The sequence below is a fragment of the Quercus robur genome, chromosome 2, assembly GCF_932294415.1.
Source record: "Quercus robur chromosome 2, dhQueRobu3.1, whole genome shotgun sequence".
NCBI lineage: Eukaryota > Viridiplantae > Streptophyta > Magnoliopsida > Fagales > Fagaceae > Quercus > Quercus robur.
Window position 1 is genome coordinate 96712291 of NC_065535.1, and position 19330 is coordinate 96731620.

The following is a 19330-nucleotide window of genomic DNA, read 5'->3' on the forward strand; positions in this document are numbered from 1 at the left end:
AAATCAAATTTAAATTAAAGGGTATTGTAACTTTTAATAATTAATAAATAGAAGACACAAATGTTGGCCAAGCAAAGCGAGTACCAAAAAACTTTAAAACACTCTCGAATCTCTCGCAAATTTTACACTGCCCCCATAATCCTAGTTCCTAACATTTCGCGTGTAACTGGGAACATTAGTTAATGCGTTTCAAGTCAAGTTCTCTTAACCCGAAGTAAACACAACAAACAAGTAAGAAAAAAAACAGTAACTCTTAAAAAAGAAACACTTTTTTTTTATTTGGAACACAGTACTAAAAGACAACAGTATCACTTTCTTATCTTATTCTTATCTAACTCTCTCTCTCTCTCTTAAGACCCATAAATCAAAGTAAAGACTCTAACTTGGAACACAAATTAAACACCAACCAAGATAGTGTTTCTGTCTCTTTCTGTATCTGTATCTGTCTCTGTCTTTTACTGGTTTTCTTGACATTTACTTAGGACACGGTTGATTTGCTTTATTTTTATCCTTATTGAATACGGCACCATGTTGACGTTACACCACTGAACCAACTTGTTGAACATCCTCTGCATTTTCTATTTGCTTAGCTAAAATGGGTTTTAGTTTAAGTAATATAAAAATATGGTTTTTCTTAATTAATACTAAAAGCTAGTACTTATTCTTCTCTGTTATTATTCTCAATGGTTTTCATTACTTTATAGTTTCCATTCCTTTCTTTACTTTCAAACTTCCCTTCCTTTCCTTTCCTTCCCTTTTGTAATTTCAAAAGGCGGACTCTTTCTCTCTCTCTCTCTCTCTCTTATTATTCGTATAAACACTTTCTGTGCATGCTTTTGGTTTTCCCAGAAAGCAAAACAGCAAAAGGAGGAAATGAAGAAGACTTTCAACCCTGTAAGCTTTCCTTTTCTTTTTCTCTCCCTCTACATGTGTATGTGTATGTATGTATACCTTATGTGTTCGAATTCATAGCTCTACTACTTCTTTCTGTGCAGTTTTTCTTTTTCTTTTTTAGAGATGAGCTTTTTATATTTCTTCTTCGTGGGGTTTCTAGAAAATGATATTTAAACTGTTTTAGGCTGTGTTGGGCATGATTGGTGGTAATTTTCTATTTTGGGTTTCCTTTTTTGTTTGGGTTTCTCTCTCGGAGGCCCGTTTGGTTTCTGAGAAAACAGAGGAAACAGAGAAGGGGTGTATTTGGAATCTGGAAGCGGTTGTTTTTTTCATTGATTTTCTCTCTTCTTCTTCTTCTTTTTTTTTTTTTTTTTTTTTTTTTCCATTAGTCTTGTTTTTGTGGGGAGTTTGAGTTTCTATTTTCTTGGTGTCCCGTTTGGTTGCTGAGAAAACAGAGGATACATAGAAGGGTGTGTTTGGTTGATTTGGGTTCAATTATACAATTCTTTTCAGTTTAGGCAAAAGGAAGGTCTTGCTGTTTCGTATAATTTAAGTTAGTTATTTTAATATGAGTAGTATTTGAACGGAGTTAATGCTTCTGTTTGGCTGGATTAGAATCTGTTAAGAGTTTTTAAGGTAACTCCATCGTAGAGTTCCTAAAATCCTATCCATCCATTGAATTGGATTTTACCATGTCTTCAAAATTTGAACAAAAGTTGACTATCACTAATTTGGTATTTATTTGAATTTTTTATGACATGGAAAAAATCAGCCCACTCATTTCAAAATGGATTGATAAGATTCTATAAACTCCATGGTGGAGTTATTAAGTGAAGAACTCTAGAGGATCTTAATCCTGATTAGCTTATTTACTTTTCTCAATCCCTCCTTTTGTCTTCTTTATCTTTTTATTCCTCCTTTTAGTTTGGTTGAATCTAAAATTTAAACTCTTCAAATTAGATGTTGAGCTTATCTTATCTATCATAATAAAATAAATAAATACTCATATTTTTGCATTTTTTTTTACTCCTTGTAATAGTTTGCAAAGCCTAATGAAAAGAAAAGAAAAATAATATATTGAGTATTATTTTTTAATCAATTTGGTAGATATTCTTGTTTCCATGGATCACAAATAATGAAAATGATTTATTATTAAAAGTTTTAACCTTTCAATTTCTTATGTAACTACTTTCTGGAAATTTTAATATTTTAAACCAAAAAAATGATAAAAATAATCTATTATTCAAAGTTATACCCTTTCAATTTCTTATGTAACTAAACCAAACAAATAAATGATTTTTCATGTTGTTTTTGCTACATACAGTTTTACGTAAAACACAATTTTTCGGCCACTATACTAGATACTCTCGCAAATATGTCTATTGAACTAATGGAAAGAATGCAAAACTGTGCATTTGAAATATTCTGTGATGAACTATGTGGTAAAATGCTAACTTAATGAGGTAGCATAAGATGGCATACTGACATAGTGATACGAATACAACACGGGTTAGTAGATACATAGAAAGGAGGACATGTTCATGGATAATAATTGACACTTGGAAATTTAATTGAGTAAGAATTTTGCATTAATGTGATTCTCTTCAACCGAAAAGCCAGTGCTGGTTTAGTGCGCAGAAATTGGGGAGAACGCTTATGATACTACAACTGGGTTTGTTTTATTTATTTAATTTTGGTGTACCTGTCGTTTGACATCCTTTATTACTTGATTTGTTGTGCAGATGGATTTTGATGAAAACTCCTCATTCTATTGCTCATTTGTTTTTGTTGTCAGGCTCCTGTACTCTCAAATCTAAAGAGTAGGCCATGTGTCTGCGGTTTCTTTGTCACAGTTACTTTGATTTGTGGTGCTTACTTCATTGGTAATGCATTTGTTGCAAAGGAATACAAAGAAGTATGTATGTCAGACGGAATAGGCTCTTTTTAAATATTACTTACTGGTCATATAAATTTTAGTTTGTGAGGGCAATTGATGTTCCTTAGAGAGAATATTCTTTGAATTATTGAGGATGGAGTTTGTATGTTTTGATGGGATGTATATTGAGCTGATGCTAACTATTTAATTTAGAAAATATTTTGTGCCTCACTTTTTACATTTAATTTAGAAAATTGTTCCTTTACACCAAATGATTATTTTAGTTCTTCTTCTTCTTCTTTATTGGTTTAAAGTGTCAGAACAAAATCTGTCATATTGTTTGAGTTTCCTGGCCTTCATATCGTTTCAAAATCTGTCATTTAACTTAAAATTCACATTGATATATGGAAAAGATTTGTGTGATGATTATACTTTACTAGATTACATAAATCATAACTCTTGAAATCACACATGCAGAGATTCACAAGATGGGGAGAAACTCCTACTATGCAGAATACAAAGTCTAATGACTCTAATATGTGCAAGGTGTGTCTTATTAAAATAATAAAAGGAATTCCTTTCTATATTGGCACATTAAGTTGAATTTTTTTCCCTAATTTATCTTTTTCTCTCTTTTTCTTGTCCCCCAAAATACCGTAGAGTCGATGCAGGCCTGTTGGGAGTGAGTCATTACCAGAAGGAATTGTTGTCAAGACATCTAACTTGGAAATGCGGCCATTATGGGGTTCCATTCCAGAAAATGTAAGTGAAGCCACTGATCAGATTCTCAATGGTTGGATGGCAAAATCATCAGATATTTTATAGTATTTCACTACATTTTAGTTGTGATTTTGTTAAATTACATGAGAATTAAAATTTGGTATTACAAATTGCTAAAGATTCATCCAAGCTTTCCTTTAGTTGTGATTCAGGACCAGTGTATGACTGACAAAATTGATGTTCTTTTTTGTTGCATCAAGTTCCTTGTATCTTTGAAAATAAATTAAAATTTTCCAAAATCCTTTTTGAATTATAGGCAATCAATTATATTTGTCTCTGATGCATGAATTGTTTTGGGGATGCCCATGATGGTAGCATCACCAAGGGAGATCATATTTTTCAAAGTAAACCATTCTTTGTTCCATGACAAGCAAAAGCTGAAAAGATGGCATTATTTAACTATATATCTCAATATTAGCAGGTAGGGTGACCAGACAAAAGAATTATACTGATTTTCCAAAATCTATAGGATATGCAGCAAAAGTTGCTTGAATAATTTTGTCATCTTGCCACTACATGCTAAACCCATTGAGATGCCCTGTGGATGCCTATGCTTATATAGTGATTTTGCCAAATTGAAATTTCCTGAGAAAAAGATATTCCGAATATTTCATAGTTAAGAGACGTACATTAAACCATACACTTTTGCACTAACGTGTTGATCTTCTTGGCTTTTTCCTTTTTTTTTTTTTAATCTTCCCCATTGTTTTTAACACATATAAGGTGTACATTTCAATGTTTTTCAATGTCAGAACAATGCAAAGCCTTCACTTAACTTGTTAGCCATTGCAGTTGGAATCAAGCAAAAAGATTTAGTGAACCAAATTGTGAAAAAGGTGGGTCTTGCTCGCCTAATTCCCTTGTATTCATGATTTTTTTTTTCCTCATATTTTTTTGTAATGTCTTTTCATCTTTTTGCAGTTTCCTTTAAGTAATTTCGTTATAATGCTTTTTCACTATGATGGTGTTGTGGATGAATGGAGGAATTTTTCATGGAGTAAACGTGCCACACATGTGTCTGCAGAGAATCAAACGAAATGGTAATTTTGATTCTTCCTAGATTTTGTTTCCATTTAAGTAATAATGGGAGGTGGACTAGTCCAAGTCTCAATGCATAAGGTTAATATGAAACAATACCATGTCTTGATGTAGGTGGTTTGCCAAACGATTCATGCATCCAGATATAGTTGCTGGATATGATTATATATTTCTTTGGGATGAGGACCTTGGAGTTGAGAATTTTGACCCAATACGGTAAGTATGGATTTGCAGTTGCTTTATCGGAATATTCTTGACCGTCATATACTGTTTACTCTCAAAGTCCACCACCGGCTCTCACTGCATCAATGCTTTTGACAAAACATGTTAATCTAAATGTTGAAATAAAAATCTGGTGTGTAATAGGCAAATGATAGGATCCTTAGAAATGTAAAACTAATGACCATTCTCATGCTGTGGGAATAATAACGTTTATATCATCTCTCTTTTACAATAGAACATTTTTGGTAGTATGCATAAATCCCTTTTTTTGTATTGAAAAATGTAGTCCTTATTCCATAAGAAGAGGTGCTTCTGTAGGAGATCATAGAGGAAAATATATTGTATTGAAAAGAAAATCAAGCATAACCGATAATAATAGGAGAAATAGTTCCTAGCTGTAGACCTTGGAGATATTAACAGCATTATATAATTCCTCCCCCCCCCCCCCCCCCCCTCCCCCCCTCTTTAATGAGCTCAGATTTAAATTCCAATCCTAACTAGGGTGAATCTGTTGCAGATATCTATCTATTGTTCAAGAGGAGCAACTTGAAATATCACAGCCAGCACTTGATCCTTATAAGTCAGAGTTGCATCATCCAATTACTGTACGCAAAAAAAGATCAAGGGTACATAGGTCAGTGTAAAATCTTTTCCAGAACTAATTGGATACTGCATTAATAGATGTTTACTCCAGTTATTCAACAATAGATTTGAGAACTCTTATAGAATACTTACTGCCCCTTTTCTTGGATAAGTAATACAGCCTTTCTTCAATGGAATAATGTCTGTTTTGTGCTCACTTGCTTAGTAGTAGTATCTTTTTGAACACATGCCACATCTTTTGCAGTCTGTGAGTCATTGGCTTATGCAGATTCAGATTATTATCAGTTTCTTATAATTGTAATGGAAGGCATGCAGTACAATTGTGTTTGACACATTTTCACTTTTTTTTAATTTTTAATAACAGAAGGTATTATAAGTTCAAAGGCGGTGGACGGTGTGATGCCCAGAGCACTGGTCCTCCATGTGGAGGGTATACGATCTCCTGCTCTGTAACTGTTTCATTGTTATATCATTTACTTTCTCATCCTCATCAATTTTAATATTGGATAAAACCTGTTATACAGTTGGGTGGAAATGATGGCACCTGTGTTTTCAAAGGTGGCTTGGCGATGTGCATGGTATATGATCCAGGTATAGAATACTCAAACCATCACTGCATAAAAATAATGGTCACCGCCGGTGCTTAACAATATTGAATTGCATAAAGAGGAATTTTACAAATTAACACTAAATGAATTAAGGTATCAAAAGGATTTCATTCTCATGTAATTAACCTTATCAAATTGAATCGCTTAAGTGAGCATCATGGATTATTTTCCACCTACATTATGTTGATTGCAATTTTTCCCCCAGCTGTGTTAGCCTGAATAGGTCAACCATATTTGTTTTAAAGATTTAAGAATGTTAATTTTGAAATAGGATAAGATTTTTTCTATCCAACTGATATCAGGGTCTTGCATCAAACAATTCTCTTTCTATGGGCAGTTGGGCACCATGTGGACCTGGATTGAAACTGACCTTTTATAATTGAATTAAAAGATTCAATCAGCATGAACCATGTGTTACAGGTCAACCTGAATCCACACTGAAAACTTAATGGCAATGGAAACACGCTTTTAAAAATATGTATTTGTCTTTGAAGAATCTGTATTTATTTTTTAATTTTTTGAGAGAAGGATGAGTGCTTCTGTAAATTTAAATACTAGGCAACAGAATCTGGTTGGTAAAGTTTATAAGACTAACCTTAAATTCAATCTGCATCTGATTGCTTTGTTCAGCTTTGCATTGCATCTTCCTTTCTGATAATTGTTCTATAATGTTTTTCCCCATCCATTCAGAATGACTTGATCCATGCATGGGGCCTTGATAGAAAGCTTGGCTATTGTGCCCAGGTAATATTCTGTCTTACAGCTTCGTTTTTCAACTCTCTTGAGGATCTTTTTGATGTTTGGACTTTTTTCAGGATCGAATGAAAAATGTTGGTGTTGTTGACTCTGAGTACATAGTTCATCTGGGTCTTCCCACACTTGGTGGCAATAAGGCAGGACATCTTCCTAATTTTTATATGGCACTATTTTGGGACTTAGTTGTTTAGAAATACTTATATGAGTGGCTGTCTTAATAGTTTCTTGTCTTGATCTGTGGTATTTATGTTGAATGTTTGGGTTGTCTCTCACTTTCAACTACCTGTTTACTCATGTAGGTAAGCAATGATTCCCTGGCTCTAATTTTAAAAGAAAACTCAAACTCAGAAGCACTGGTACAATTTTCTAAAGCTTAGATTGAGTTGTACTAGATTCTTCACTGATGTATAATGTGTTCTCTTTTAAATTTTGTAGGTGCCACCTGATTCCAATAAAGCTGATCCTAGATCTCAAGTAAGTCTTAATAATTCATTCCTATGCTAGTGGTTGCTAATATGTCAATTCTGTGAAGTTCTCTATCTATGTGAAATAATTATCTTGTGCATTGTCCATCTTACAGTGTGTGGGTCTCATAACTATATGTGATCCACCCGCTGTGAGAGGAAAAATGCATATATGATACTAAGACACCTTCTACTGTATGTTGGTGTCTGTATGGGCTGAGAATGTACATCTTCCATTGTATTTCACCCAAACCAATTATCTAAAAAGTAATTAGTGAGCGATGATTTTATTCAGGTCAGGTTGCTATCCTATGCTGAAATGCGGATCTTCGAGAAAAGGTGGACTAATGCATCGAAGGAGGACAATTGTTGGATTGATCCATATCAACGATCAGTGAACTAAAGTACCCATTGATTTGATTTATAGAGAACCTTCATCCAAGCAAAGTGCAAGGTTGACAGCCATTCTAATACAAAGCCATAGAAGTTATACAGATTACCATGCATACAATTTTGCCACGATGCAAAAGAAATAGCTGATGTCTTAATACTCTTTTTTTGGTCTTACACAAGGAGCTTGTGATGCAGTATAGCCGGCTTTTGTATCACATAGATTTTTCCCTGGCCAGGTTTTTTGTATTATTTATTTAGCAAAAAGTTATAGAAAATAATTTTCCCTTACAACATGGGAGATCCCTGACACTTGGAACATTTTTTGTAAAGGTTGTTGATAATTTTTTCTAATAAAAAGTAAATATTTTTCCCCCTCAATTTCAGTGTCTTTTTTCTCTTGCCTTGGTGGCTGAAACCTGTTTTATAGGCGGGTAATTCATTCTTCTTAGCTGTTGATGTTAGCTTATGCCAATCAAAACACCAAAAGAAAGTTCTCCAAGAATCCCCTTTTCCTGTCTTTAGTCTGATATTAAGATTATAATCCAATATTAAAAGTATTTAAATTGCATATCTGCTATTTTGGCTTGCTTAGAGGTTAAAAATGTTAAGATGTGGGTAACCAATGAGTGGGATAAACTATGGCCTGGTGGCTTCTTTCTGAGATTTATATAGTAGCATTCATCTCCTAGATCAAGTCCTTCTTCATACTCTTACATGGAAGAGAACAGAATGAACTGGATTTATATAGTAGCATTCATCTCCTAGATCAAGTACTATTTATTTTACTACTGCCTTACAAAATGACTTGGCAACTTATATGTTGTTTAAAAGGCTTGAAGGGAGAATCTCACGGATTAAATGAATTTAGGAATTATTAGACGGCTTTGATTTTATATATTTTTTTGACAAACAAAAGGTCAAACCTCACTAACTGATGAGATTATAAGAAATATACAAATATTTGAACTGGCCGGCGAACTCACAAACTTCAAAGTGAGTATTTGGGTATCCATAGTTTTCGATGGTTTATTTTTACTCTTTTTATAAATAAAAAATATATAGTTTTTAGGATGAATGTGTGGCAAAAAGTTAAAAAATAGCTTATTTAAAATAAAATAAAATTAAAACTAATTTTGATGTATTTTAAAATAATTAAAAAAAATTGAGACAAGCAAATAAACTAAAATTTAATACTTCTTGTCTTCTTACATAAAATTAAACTAGACCAATTCGATCAAGTCTACGAGATCTTTGTTTCCTATTAGCTATGAATTGAGCACAATACAGTACTGCTATTCTTTCACTCAAGATGTACTCTAGTTTACTTGTTATTTGATATTTCACTAAACACAAGATTAATCATTAACACATCTTTAAATTTGAAAGACAGAATTGTATTAGCTGTCTTTGGGTATGCTTAACCTGATGTCTCAGTTATTTAAGGAGCATTTTGCATAAGAAAAATTATAGGCATGCTTTGCTTTGAATTAATCAAATGGGAATATATATATATATATATATATATATAAGCATATTACTCTTGAAATTATTATTTGCTTTCTTTGACTTACAAAATATTTCTATTGGCGAGTTCAGCTCTACTAACTTACCTAGTGATACTATCCATCTGATGCAAACAAATCATCTATACAACTACACCCAGAAAAATTTTAACGGTAGTCAATCGGTGAGGTAATCCACATCATTGATTTCTGTAATTATGGCATTGTATATCTTACACAAGAAACCAAAATTAAACTATAATTTGTCTGGATATATATATGACCCAGGCTCAGAGTTCTCAGCATCTTCTCCAGCAGAGGACATTAATTAAGGAATTGATGGAATTGGTCTCACTTCCATTTTGTTACTAGTGTTAGGCTTTATGAAGCCTAGTTATGTTTGATCTGGATGATGACCCAACCCGAAATAATGTTGCGTGGTTTTTAATGGAAGATTTTTTGAGGCTTAGTCCATGGAGTAAAAGCTTGGGCGAAAAATTTTTGGCCGGTTTTGTAGCCTATTGTGAATCCTATACGCAGGATGTAGAAAACGCAATTTTGGTAATTAGGGTTTGTCGTTATAGTTTTTGAGAGACTGAAAAACAGTATTGCCATACTTGGTATTTTTTCCCTGATAATAATAAAATCTCTGATAATAGTGAAATTTCTGCAACTCCGTGAACGTAAACAAATTGCCAAACTATATAAATATTATCTTGTGCATGTGATTATTTTTTTTTTACGTGTGTTTTCTCTATTTTTGTTTTTCACATGTGGGGAATTTCATGTTAATTCCCTTCAACAAGGTCTTATTCTAGTCTGCAGTTGTCTCCTTTTGTACCCCAATTCTCTTTGACATCTATATCGTTTTGGATAGATACTTAAAAGGAAATTATTTATTATGTTCAGCTATTGAATTTTTCTGTTGATTCTAAGACATGTTTGTACCAAGAGGCCAATATGCCCAAAGGATCTCTTATAAAACATACTTGGATTTTGATAAGATTCTTAAAGAATGTTTCACTTTTGAGGGCTGGGGTGTACACTACTGCTGAAGACAGAATTAATATCCATAATACATTAATATATACAGAACTAGAAGGCAAAAATAGGTGAACAGGGGCACCCTAACAAGTACAGAAAATTTCAATGATTATTCCAAAGACTAAAATTTGACCAAACCACAATATATACAAGATTAATTGCTTAAAAAAGCTAGTGTTAAAAAAAAAAAAAAAAACAAAAGATATTTTCATTTAACGATGTATCTTACAATAGGAAAAACAAAAAATCTTCCAAAAGTTAAGGAAAGAAAAGATGAATCTAATATATTTTTTTCCTAGCAAGATTAATTCACATATAAAAGATCACGTAAGCCTAAAAAGTATGAAAGAGCAGACTTGTTAATACATCTAATGTGCCGTTTGCAGAACACAAAAATTGAACTTTGAACGGCATGGATCCCAGTAAAGCCCAATGATATCTCCTACCTTCAATTTCCTCCTAGCCACAAAATCCTCGTGCCACTTTCCATTGAAAACATAGCTCTTAGACGAAGGCCACTTCTTGAAAACCAACTCATAATCGGACTTTGAATCTCGATCGAAAACTGTTACACTCAATCCGTTACTCTCGATCTTCCTAACCGAGTCTGCACTAAAGAATGCCATTATATGGGTGAGGACAAGACTTTGATGCAGCAAGAGCCGGCTCGAACTACCAATATCACTCTTCGTGAGCGTCTTCGTGATTTTCCAGGGAGAAACAGCGCTCAGCGTCGTCATGGACGACGTGCCCTCCTCTTCTTGTGCGTTGGAGGCCACTATGGAATTGTGAGAAACGGAAGTAGCAGTAGCTCTCATATTATTGGAAGAAACCCATGATTTATCAAACAGCGTCAGTGCTGTTGAAACCTCCTTTTGTTCTTGTTTGATGCGAAACTCACAAGAAAGCGTTTGGGTGTTTTGGTTTTCGAGAGTTTGTAGCAGATTCTGAGTGCCGTCGCCGTCAAGTATCATGGCTTCTTCTTCTTCGTTGCACTTGTGAAGCTCACAAGAAAGCGTCAAGTCGGTGGAATTCTGAGTGTTCTGGTTTTCCAGAGTTTGCAGCAGATTTTGAGTGATGGGTATCATGGCTGCTAGCTTCTTCTTCTGCTAGTGGTCGTGCGGTCTTGGGTTTGGAGAAGAAAAAAAAACCAATGAATGAATGAAAGATGAACAGAAAGCAAAGAGCAATCTTAATTGGTGTAGTGAGAAAAAAGAAAAGAAGGGAAAGATTGTATATATAGAAAAAATAGAATTCCTAAACCTCGTCGGACTCGGTTTATTTTTACGTAAATCTTTGTTTTGAGAGAGTAGTCCCAGTCCGAATTGCTAAAGGAAAACGCAACCTGAACTTTGTTTTCTCAACAGCTAATTACGTGTTTTTTTGAATCGGAACGACAGCGTTACGCACCTCTGTGTGTGTGTGCGCGCGCGCGCGTGTGTGTTGTGGACTGTGGAGCGTAGTACGGTGCCGTTTTGGGGCAAGAAGAGACTGGGTTGGGAATATTGTGGGCCTAAGTTCAATGGTGGACCAACTGAAAACTAAAACTTGGATTTTGTTTTTTTAAAGTGTTGGACCAAGGCTAACCGAATCGTTTTCACAAAAAATAAAAATAAAAAGACTAACCGAATCCCTTGAAAACCAGAACAAAGAAAAGATTTTTGGTCCAGTGAAGTCTAAATAGTTTTTTCTTACAATCCTACCATATACTATGTAAGTTTTTTTTTTTTTTTTTTTTTTATTGAATGACAGGTTTTTATTTTTTTATTTATTTTTTTATAGCTTTTTCTTTTGCTAGATGTTTTATTAGTTGTATTAGTATGTAAGTTTATAATAATTTTTAAAAATTACTTCTTATAAACTATTTAAAAAATTGTTTTATGTAATAAGAGTATGAAAGTAAATTTATATAAATTACATATTCTATCCTTTAATTTTTCTTTTCAACTAAACAAAAGAGTTTACAATTTATTCATTTTTCCATTCTCCCAACCAGACACACATGAAGGAAAACTAAATATATTTTATTTTATTTTTATCTTAGCAATTTCCATCCTTCCACTGTTCTATCCTTCAACCAAACAGAGTATAAGGTTTTGTTGATATTGTTGTTGTGTTTGTGATAGATGGTGTAAATGATAGTACTAAAAAATTTAACAATTTCCGAAAAAAATATGATAAGGTGAAATGATTGAAATATAACAATAATTTGGAGGAATGACTAAATACATGCATGCAAAATAAGAGTTTGTACAAAGTAATTAAATTAAATGGTTTAAAAATGAACACAAAAAATAATAATGATACTGAGTAACAAAGCTTGTTGATTATGATCATCCCCTTGCTTCAACTCATTTGTGCTTTCAACTCTTTGTCTTCTTTGTTTGACTGCAATAATGGAATTGGATAAAATATTTCTATTTGTTTTATAACAAATAGTGGCAGCTCTATAATTTTTTTAGAGGGGTCAATAAGAAGATGTATCTTGGGTAGGAGATCTATCTTGTGGTCTACTTGGGTAGGATAAACTATAAGTTCTCTAGGCATATTGTTTCTTAGTACAATGAACATACTAATTATTACTTCTAAGATTAAATATTGGAAATCATCTAATGTTTCTAAATACAATAAACATGTTAAGTATTGTTGTTAAGTAAATTTTAATTATTAAAACTTAGAATGTTTTTATTTATTAGTTTATGTCTATACTCTTACAATTATTTTATTTAACAACTCAACTTCACATTGATAACAATTGGTCATTGTAATTGTATTAAGAAAATTTTTGTTGTGTTAACATTTGCTTTTATTTTCACCCAATCAACTCCTATCCCATACCCCTTGTCTATTTTTTTTTTAATTTATTTATTTAAAGAATCACCATCTATCTAATTGTTTGATTCTCTTTTAGTGTTAACATTTGTTACCTACTAACTGATTGACTCATGCCCCTAGTCCCCACTCAAGAAATAACAAATTAAAAGTACATTCAAATTCAGCCACTCTAGTTACATATTTGGTCAAAAGTATAAATTACCTGAGAATTGTTATGTCCACAACATTTTTATAATAAATCCTAGGTGCTAAGTTGTTACTGATTATAATTTGAACCACCACTAAAATTACTTTTTTACCCAATAGTAATAGCTAGTAACAACATGTCACTTTTTGTTGTAAATGTGCTGTGAAAATGTTGTGAATATAGAATTTCTCAAATGAATTATAACGCTATTTGCAAGAATAGATCATTAATAGGGTTATTTTCAAGCTTATATCAGTTGAGCCTAAAAAAAATTAGAGTCAACGTGTTCAAAATTTTATTTTAGAAAGTCAAAAGTCACTCAAAACAAATTTTTTAAAAATATATATATTATATATAAAAAAAAAATGTGGCCATCTTAGGGGTTCATTTGAACCTCTGAACTAAAGGTGGTGCCGCCATTGATAACAAAACATGATGTTGAGCATTTAGAAATATGTTATTGTATATAACTTATTGTCATTAGTGTCAAGATTTATATCACATGCTTCAACCTCAAATTTTTTTAACATATATTTGGAAAAGTTAGAAGAAAGCATGAACTTATCATAAACAGTTAGTAATATTCTTGACATTGAGACCAATAAACTGTACCCCATCACATTGTTTGAAGACAATATTTCTGGCAATTCGACGGATATTGGTTGGTTGAAGTCTTTGTGCTACGTACCTCAATGTTAATTGATTCAGTCGATTCACTTGTCAATATGATTTGTAACAATTAAAATTTGGAATAAATGTGAATATGTTTTTGTTTTTCCAAACATGTTTTAAATGGATTCAAATGATGTAAACAAAATTTTTTGATTCAATAAATTCCAACCAATTAATGAAGTCTAGTTAAAGATATGAAACTATATATTCTTACCATTACTATGTTGTATAGCCTTTTGCTCAATTGACGTATTTCGAGCCAAATGATGGGCATGTTGGTGGTATTAGTAATGGGCATGTTGTTGTAGCATTAGAATGCAAAGTAGTGAAACTGAAACTCCAAAATGTATCTATCTCTGTCGTTTTAAAAATTTGAAGAAGGAAAAGAGATGTTGGTAAGGATGGTGAGATGTGTTTTTGTGGGATGTTTTGGATTTGTTCACGTTGAAGGATGGGAATGGATGAATTCATCCGTTCCCAGAGCTATTGCTTTTTGAGTGATTTTTTTTTTTTTATTCATATTTGTACACGCATTTGGTATACAATAATTTTTAATTTTTAATTTTTTAAAGATGAAGAGGCATATAATATAATTTTATTTTAATGATAAATCCATAAAAATGAGATTGCACTATTGAAGATTACTGGATTATGATCTGAGATGTTTTAATAAATAATAATAATCCCTTAAATTAAAATTTGATAGGTTTTTTACAAGAAAAATTAGAAAGGGATAATGATAAGTTAATGAATAATAATCGTAACCTAAAAAATAAAACTATGCAAAAAAAATTAATGAACTTTGTAGAGAAAAAGTAATGAATAATTTCATTCCAAATTATATAGATATGATCAATTTCAAATTAAAATGTTACCAAAAATGACAACCTTGGGAGATTTAAAAAATATAGTGGTTTAGAATTTGAAAAATATAGTTGCTAGAAATGAAAAAAAAAAAAATTTACTCAGTACTTGATTTCTTGAAAGTAAAGTACCATACAAAAAAAAAAAAAAAAAGATAAAGATATATCATTTCACAGTCTACACTCTAAATATTAATTACTATCTTAAATATTTACTGGCCTCTAAGCATGCGCTCACGCACGTGCTCAAAGGTTCTTCTATGTAGTAATCTCAAATTAAAATTGATGCAAATTATTAAATTTTACCCAAAAAATAGTAACTTTTTAACGTGGGTTTCTAAAATAAATAATTAAAAAAAAAACTTTTTAACATGTGTCTAAAAAAAATATGGCCAATTAAAAAAAATAAAGAAAGAGAAAAGTTTATACGTGAAGTTTGTTTCCAAATAAGTGGATTAGTGGGAGAGTGATTCTATTTTGTAGGCAATGTTTTAGTGGGAGTTAAAGATGTATTTTTACTTTGTTGTCCTTTAATTCTGTCTCTACTTAAATCTAGGAAAATATGGGTATTTTGGAAAACCAAATCTGGTCCAAACAAGAGAAGCCCCTTAAATAATAGTATAGATAGATAATCCACTTAATAATATAAAATTTACAAAAGAAAAAAAATGACCCAATACTTGATTTCTTGAAAGTAAAGTATCATACAAAAAGAAAAAATTAAAGATAAAGATAAATCACTCCACAGTCCACAATCTAAATACTAATTACTATCTTAAATATTTATAATTCACTTAATAATATAAAATTTACAAAAGAAAAAAAAAAGTGAAAAAAAAATCTAGTACTTGATTTCTTGAAAGTAAAGTACAAAAAAAAAAGGAGAAAAAAAAGAAAAGAAAAAAAAAGATAAAGGTAAATCACTCCACAATCTAAATACTAATTTCTATATTGAATATTTATAATCCACTTAATAACATAAAATTTACAAAAGAAAAAAAAAGTGAAAAAAATTACACAGTACTTGATTTCTTGAAAGTAAAGTACCATACAAAAAGAAAAAAAGAAAATAAAGATAAATCACTACACAGTCCACACTCTAAATATTAATTACTATCTTAAATATTTATAATCCACTTAATAATATAAAATTTTCAAAAGAAAAAAAAAAGTGAAAAAAATTACATAGTACTTGAATTCTTGACAGTAAAGTACCATACAAAAAGGGAAAAAAAGAAGAAGATAAAGGTAAATCACTCCATAGTCCACACTCTAAATACTAATTACTATCTTAAATATTTATAATTCACTTAATAACATAAAAGTTACAAAAGAAAAAAAAATGTGAAAAAAATACCCAGTACTTGATTTCTTAAAAGTAAAGTACTATACAAAAAAAAAAAAAAGATACAAATAAATTACTCCACACTTCACAATCCACAATCTAAATACTAATTACTATCTTAAATATTTATAATTCACTTAATAATATAAAATTTACAAAAAAAAAAAAGTGAAAAAAAAATTACACAGTACTTGATTTCTTGAAAGTAAAGTACCATACAAAAAGAAAAGAAAAAGATAAAAATAAATCACTCCACAGTCCACACTTTAAATACTAATTAATATTCTAAATATTTATAATCCACTTAATAATATAAAATTTATAAATAAAAAAAATTGAAAAATATACCCAGTACTTGATTTCTTGAAAGTAAAGTACCATATTAAAAGAAAAAGATAAAGATAAAGATAAATCACTCCATACTCCATAGTCTACAATCTAAATACTAATTACTATCTTAAATATTTATAATCCACTTAATAATATAAAATTTACAAAAAAAAAAAAAAGTAAAAAAAAATTACACTGTATTTGATTTCTTGAAAGTAAAGTACCATACAAAAAGGAAAAAAAAAAAAAAGAAGATAAAGATAAATCACTTCATAGTTTACACTCTAAATACTAATTACTATCTTAAATATTTATAATCCACTTAATAATATAAAATTTACAAAAGAAAAAAAATGAAAAAAAATATCTAGTACTTGATTTCTTAAAAGTAAAGTATCATACAAAAAAAAATAATAAAAATAAATCACTCCACAGTTTACAATCTAAATAAAGATAAATCACTCCACAATCTATAATCTAAATACTAATTATTATCTTAGATATTTATAATCCGCTTAATAATATTGAATGTTGAGATGTTGGTTACCAATTAGTGGGATAAACTATGGCATGGTAGCTTCTTTCTAAGATTAATGTGGTAGAATTCATCTCCTAGATCAAGTCCTTCTTAATACTCTTACATGGAAGATAACAGAATGAACTGAATATAATGCTTAAATGGAAAATAATAGAAGTACTATTTATTTTACTACTGCCTTACAAAATGACTTGGCAACTTATATGTTGTCTAAAAGGCTTGAAGGGAGAATCTCACGTATTAAATGAATTTAGGAAAAGACAACTTTTTTTTATATTTTTTTGACAAACAAAAGGTCAAATCTTACTGACTCATGAGATTATAAGAAATAAACAAATAAAAAGAATTATGATAAGGCAATTTCTTTTTTTCTTTTTCTTTTTTTTTGATAGAATAAGGCAATTTCTTATTAGGATCGCTTCTATTTGAAATTTTACTAATGTTGATTTGGAATTGAATTTCATCCATAACGCTACAACATAATAGTTTAGCGGTACTTCTTAAATTGCCTCACGTTTATATTTATGGAGGTGGACTTTATTGTTAGGATATACCATATGCCTTAAATATGAATGATAAATAGCTATATAGCTATTTTAGCCCTACCAAAACACTAAAGCATACAACAGCAGAGCTAAAGGTATGTTTTTTTTATAACTGGGGTTAGACATTTCAAACTTAACCCATCTGAGACCAAACCCATCTCAATATTTCAAACTCTCTTTCTCACTCTCTTCTCAATATTTCAAACCCACTTCTCTCTTGCCTCGCCGTCACGGTGAGGATATCTATGATTTGATCAAGCTTTTAACTCAGCTCCTCGCTCAGTTCCTCGCTCACCACACAGGCAGGTCAATAAGTTACGGATTGAGGGAGATGGTTCTTTAGATGATGTGCCTGAAATGCACCATGTTGAAGGGGCATTTGTAGAAACAGTATTGTAAGTTAAAAGGATTTCCTAGGTTGATTTCACAACTTGTATGGTGTTTTTTCTGTTCTGCTTCTCTCCTTTCTACAATATGGGTTATCTTTATCAAATCTATTGAGCTTATATTAAGTGAGTCATTCTGTTTCTGCAGACCATAGGTAAAATCTCCTCCTCAAGATATATTACTAAAGCTGGAGAGGGAGCCAATCTTTATAAAGATTCAATCTTTGTCTAAAAAAATTAAAAATAAAAATTCAGATAGACTCTAACTTGCATCCAGCCACCAAAACAGCAATATAAACTCACCAAGACAACAATATAAATGCAGAAAAATGATCAAACATCAAATAAGATAAGCATAAACAATATAAACCTCTGTTTTGGCAAGATATAAACCTCTGTTTTGGCAAGACAGAAACAGAGATGCTCTAAAGTTGAACTTGGAACCTTCTGTGAAGCCTTTTTTTCTTTTTTTGGTTAAAATCTGTGAAGCCACGAACTCAGCAACCTCTGTCTCACTTTTCCCTCCTAAAAGGTCTTTTTTGTTTTCCGAAGAACTTGCATGGATAACCTTTGTTTCAGTTTTCCCTCTTAAAAGGTTTTTTTTTTTTGTTTTCCAGTACAATTTGTCCGGTTGAGTTAAACATAGGTTTGGTCTCAGATGGGTTAAGTTTGAAATATTCATATGGGTTAAGTGTCTAACTCCAGTTAAGTGTGCAGTTAAGTGTGTGGTTTGGGTTTTAAATTACGTGGCACGTTTTTGACCATTGATGCTTTCCATGGAAAATCCTCACCGTGTACTGGAGCCTCTCCATTTCAAAGGGAAATGGAGAGGATCCGGATCTAGTTATCTATGGTTGTGCACTGTATCTAAGAACTAAAAAGAAATTAATTTTTTAATCCCAGCCCAAATTAAAATAATACAAGTTGGTTCATCTCTCTCTCTCAGTCACTTACACACCGTGCCTCTCTCTCTTAGTCACCCTCATCTCATCTGAAGCTCTCATCTCCCAAAACTCTATCAAGCTCACTCTTTCACCGCCACCGGCCCAACTCATCCTCAACGTTGCCGCCATCGAAGCTTGACGTCACCGACCCACTAGCCGTTCCAAGCCACCAATCAACCTTAGACCCACGCCGCCAATCAACCTTAGACCCACGCCGCCATTAGCCTCAAACCCACGCCGCCATCCGCCTTAGACCCCTGTTTCGTCCTTTTCTCACACACTCTCTCTCTCTATGTCATTTCCGATACGTCTCGTTTTCTCTCTCTCTCTCTCTCTCTCTCTCTCTCTCTCTCTCTCTCTCTCTCTCTCTCTCTCTCTCTCTCTCCGTTTTTAGCTCTGATCAGGTCCCACATTACCCGACTCACCTTAAATCAAAGCATTCATTTTCGCTTTGCACTCATCATCAATGTCTATGATCACTGATCGATGATCGGCGCAAGTCTCG

The 19330-nt window shown here is 31.8% G+C and overlaps 2 protein-coding genes across 6 annotated transcripts; one reads left to right on the forward strand and one right to left on the reverse strand.

Annotated features, from left to right (window-relative positions):
- Positions 1–672: 672 nt before the first annotated feature.
- Positions 673–8012, forward strand: LOC126716073 (uncharacterized). 5 transcript variants are annotated; one of them, XM_050417028.1, is made up of 15 exons: positions 673–894; positions 2690–2809; positions 3248–3316; positions 3431–3532; positions 4303–4386; positions 4472–4590; positions 4703–4804; positions 5328–5444; positions 5778–5843; positions 5938–6004; positions 6712–6765; positions 6837–6914; positions 7077–7133; positions 7213–7251; positions 7537–8012. In XM_050417028.1, exons 1-15 carry the CDS (start codon positions 874–876, stop codon positions 7642–7644), a joined length of 1203 nt encoding a protein of 400 aa, XP_050272985.1. In that variant the 5' UTR covers positions 673–873; the 3' UTR covers positions 7645–8012. The 5 variants fall into 5 exon arrangements, with proteins under 5 accessions (XP_050272985.1, XP_050272988.1, XP_050272989.1 ...); XM_050417032.1 differs by having other exon boundaries at positions 675–894; positions 2637–2809; XM_050417033.1 differs by lacking the exon at positions 673–894 and adding an exon at positions 2171–2566.
- A 2536-nt stretch (positions 8013–10548) lies between these two features.
- LOC126706084 (B3 domain-containing protein At2g33720-like) lies at positions 10549–11268 on the reverse strand. The gene has a single exon (XM_050405350.1). It carries the CDS (start codon positions 11266–11268, stop codon positions 10549–10551), a length of 720 nt encoding a protein of 239 aa, XP_050261307.1.
- Positions 11269–19330: the final 8062 nt, after the last annotated feature.

Bases quoted from the DNA above. Each gene is read 5' to 3' on its own strand.
- LOC126706084 (XM_050405350.1), bottom strand. From the start codon at position 11,268: ATGATACCCATCACTCAAAATCTGCTGCAAACTCTGGAAAACCAGAAC.
- LOC126716073 (XM_050417028.1), top strand. From the start codon at position 874: ATGAAGAAGACTTTCAACCCT. The intron at 4,591-4,702 runs GTAATTTTGATT...GTCTTGATGTAG, and splicing joins GCAGAGAATCAAACGAAATG to GTGGTTTGCCAAACGATTCA. The intron at 7,134-7,212 runs GTACAATTTTCT...TAAATTTTGTAG, and splicing joins ACTCAAACTCAGAAGCACTG to GTGCCACCTGATTCCAATAA.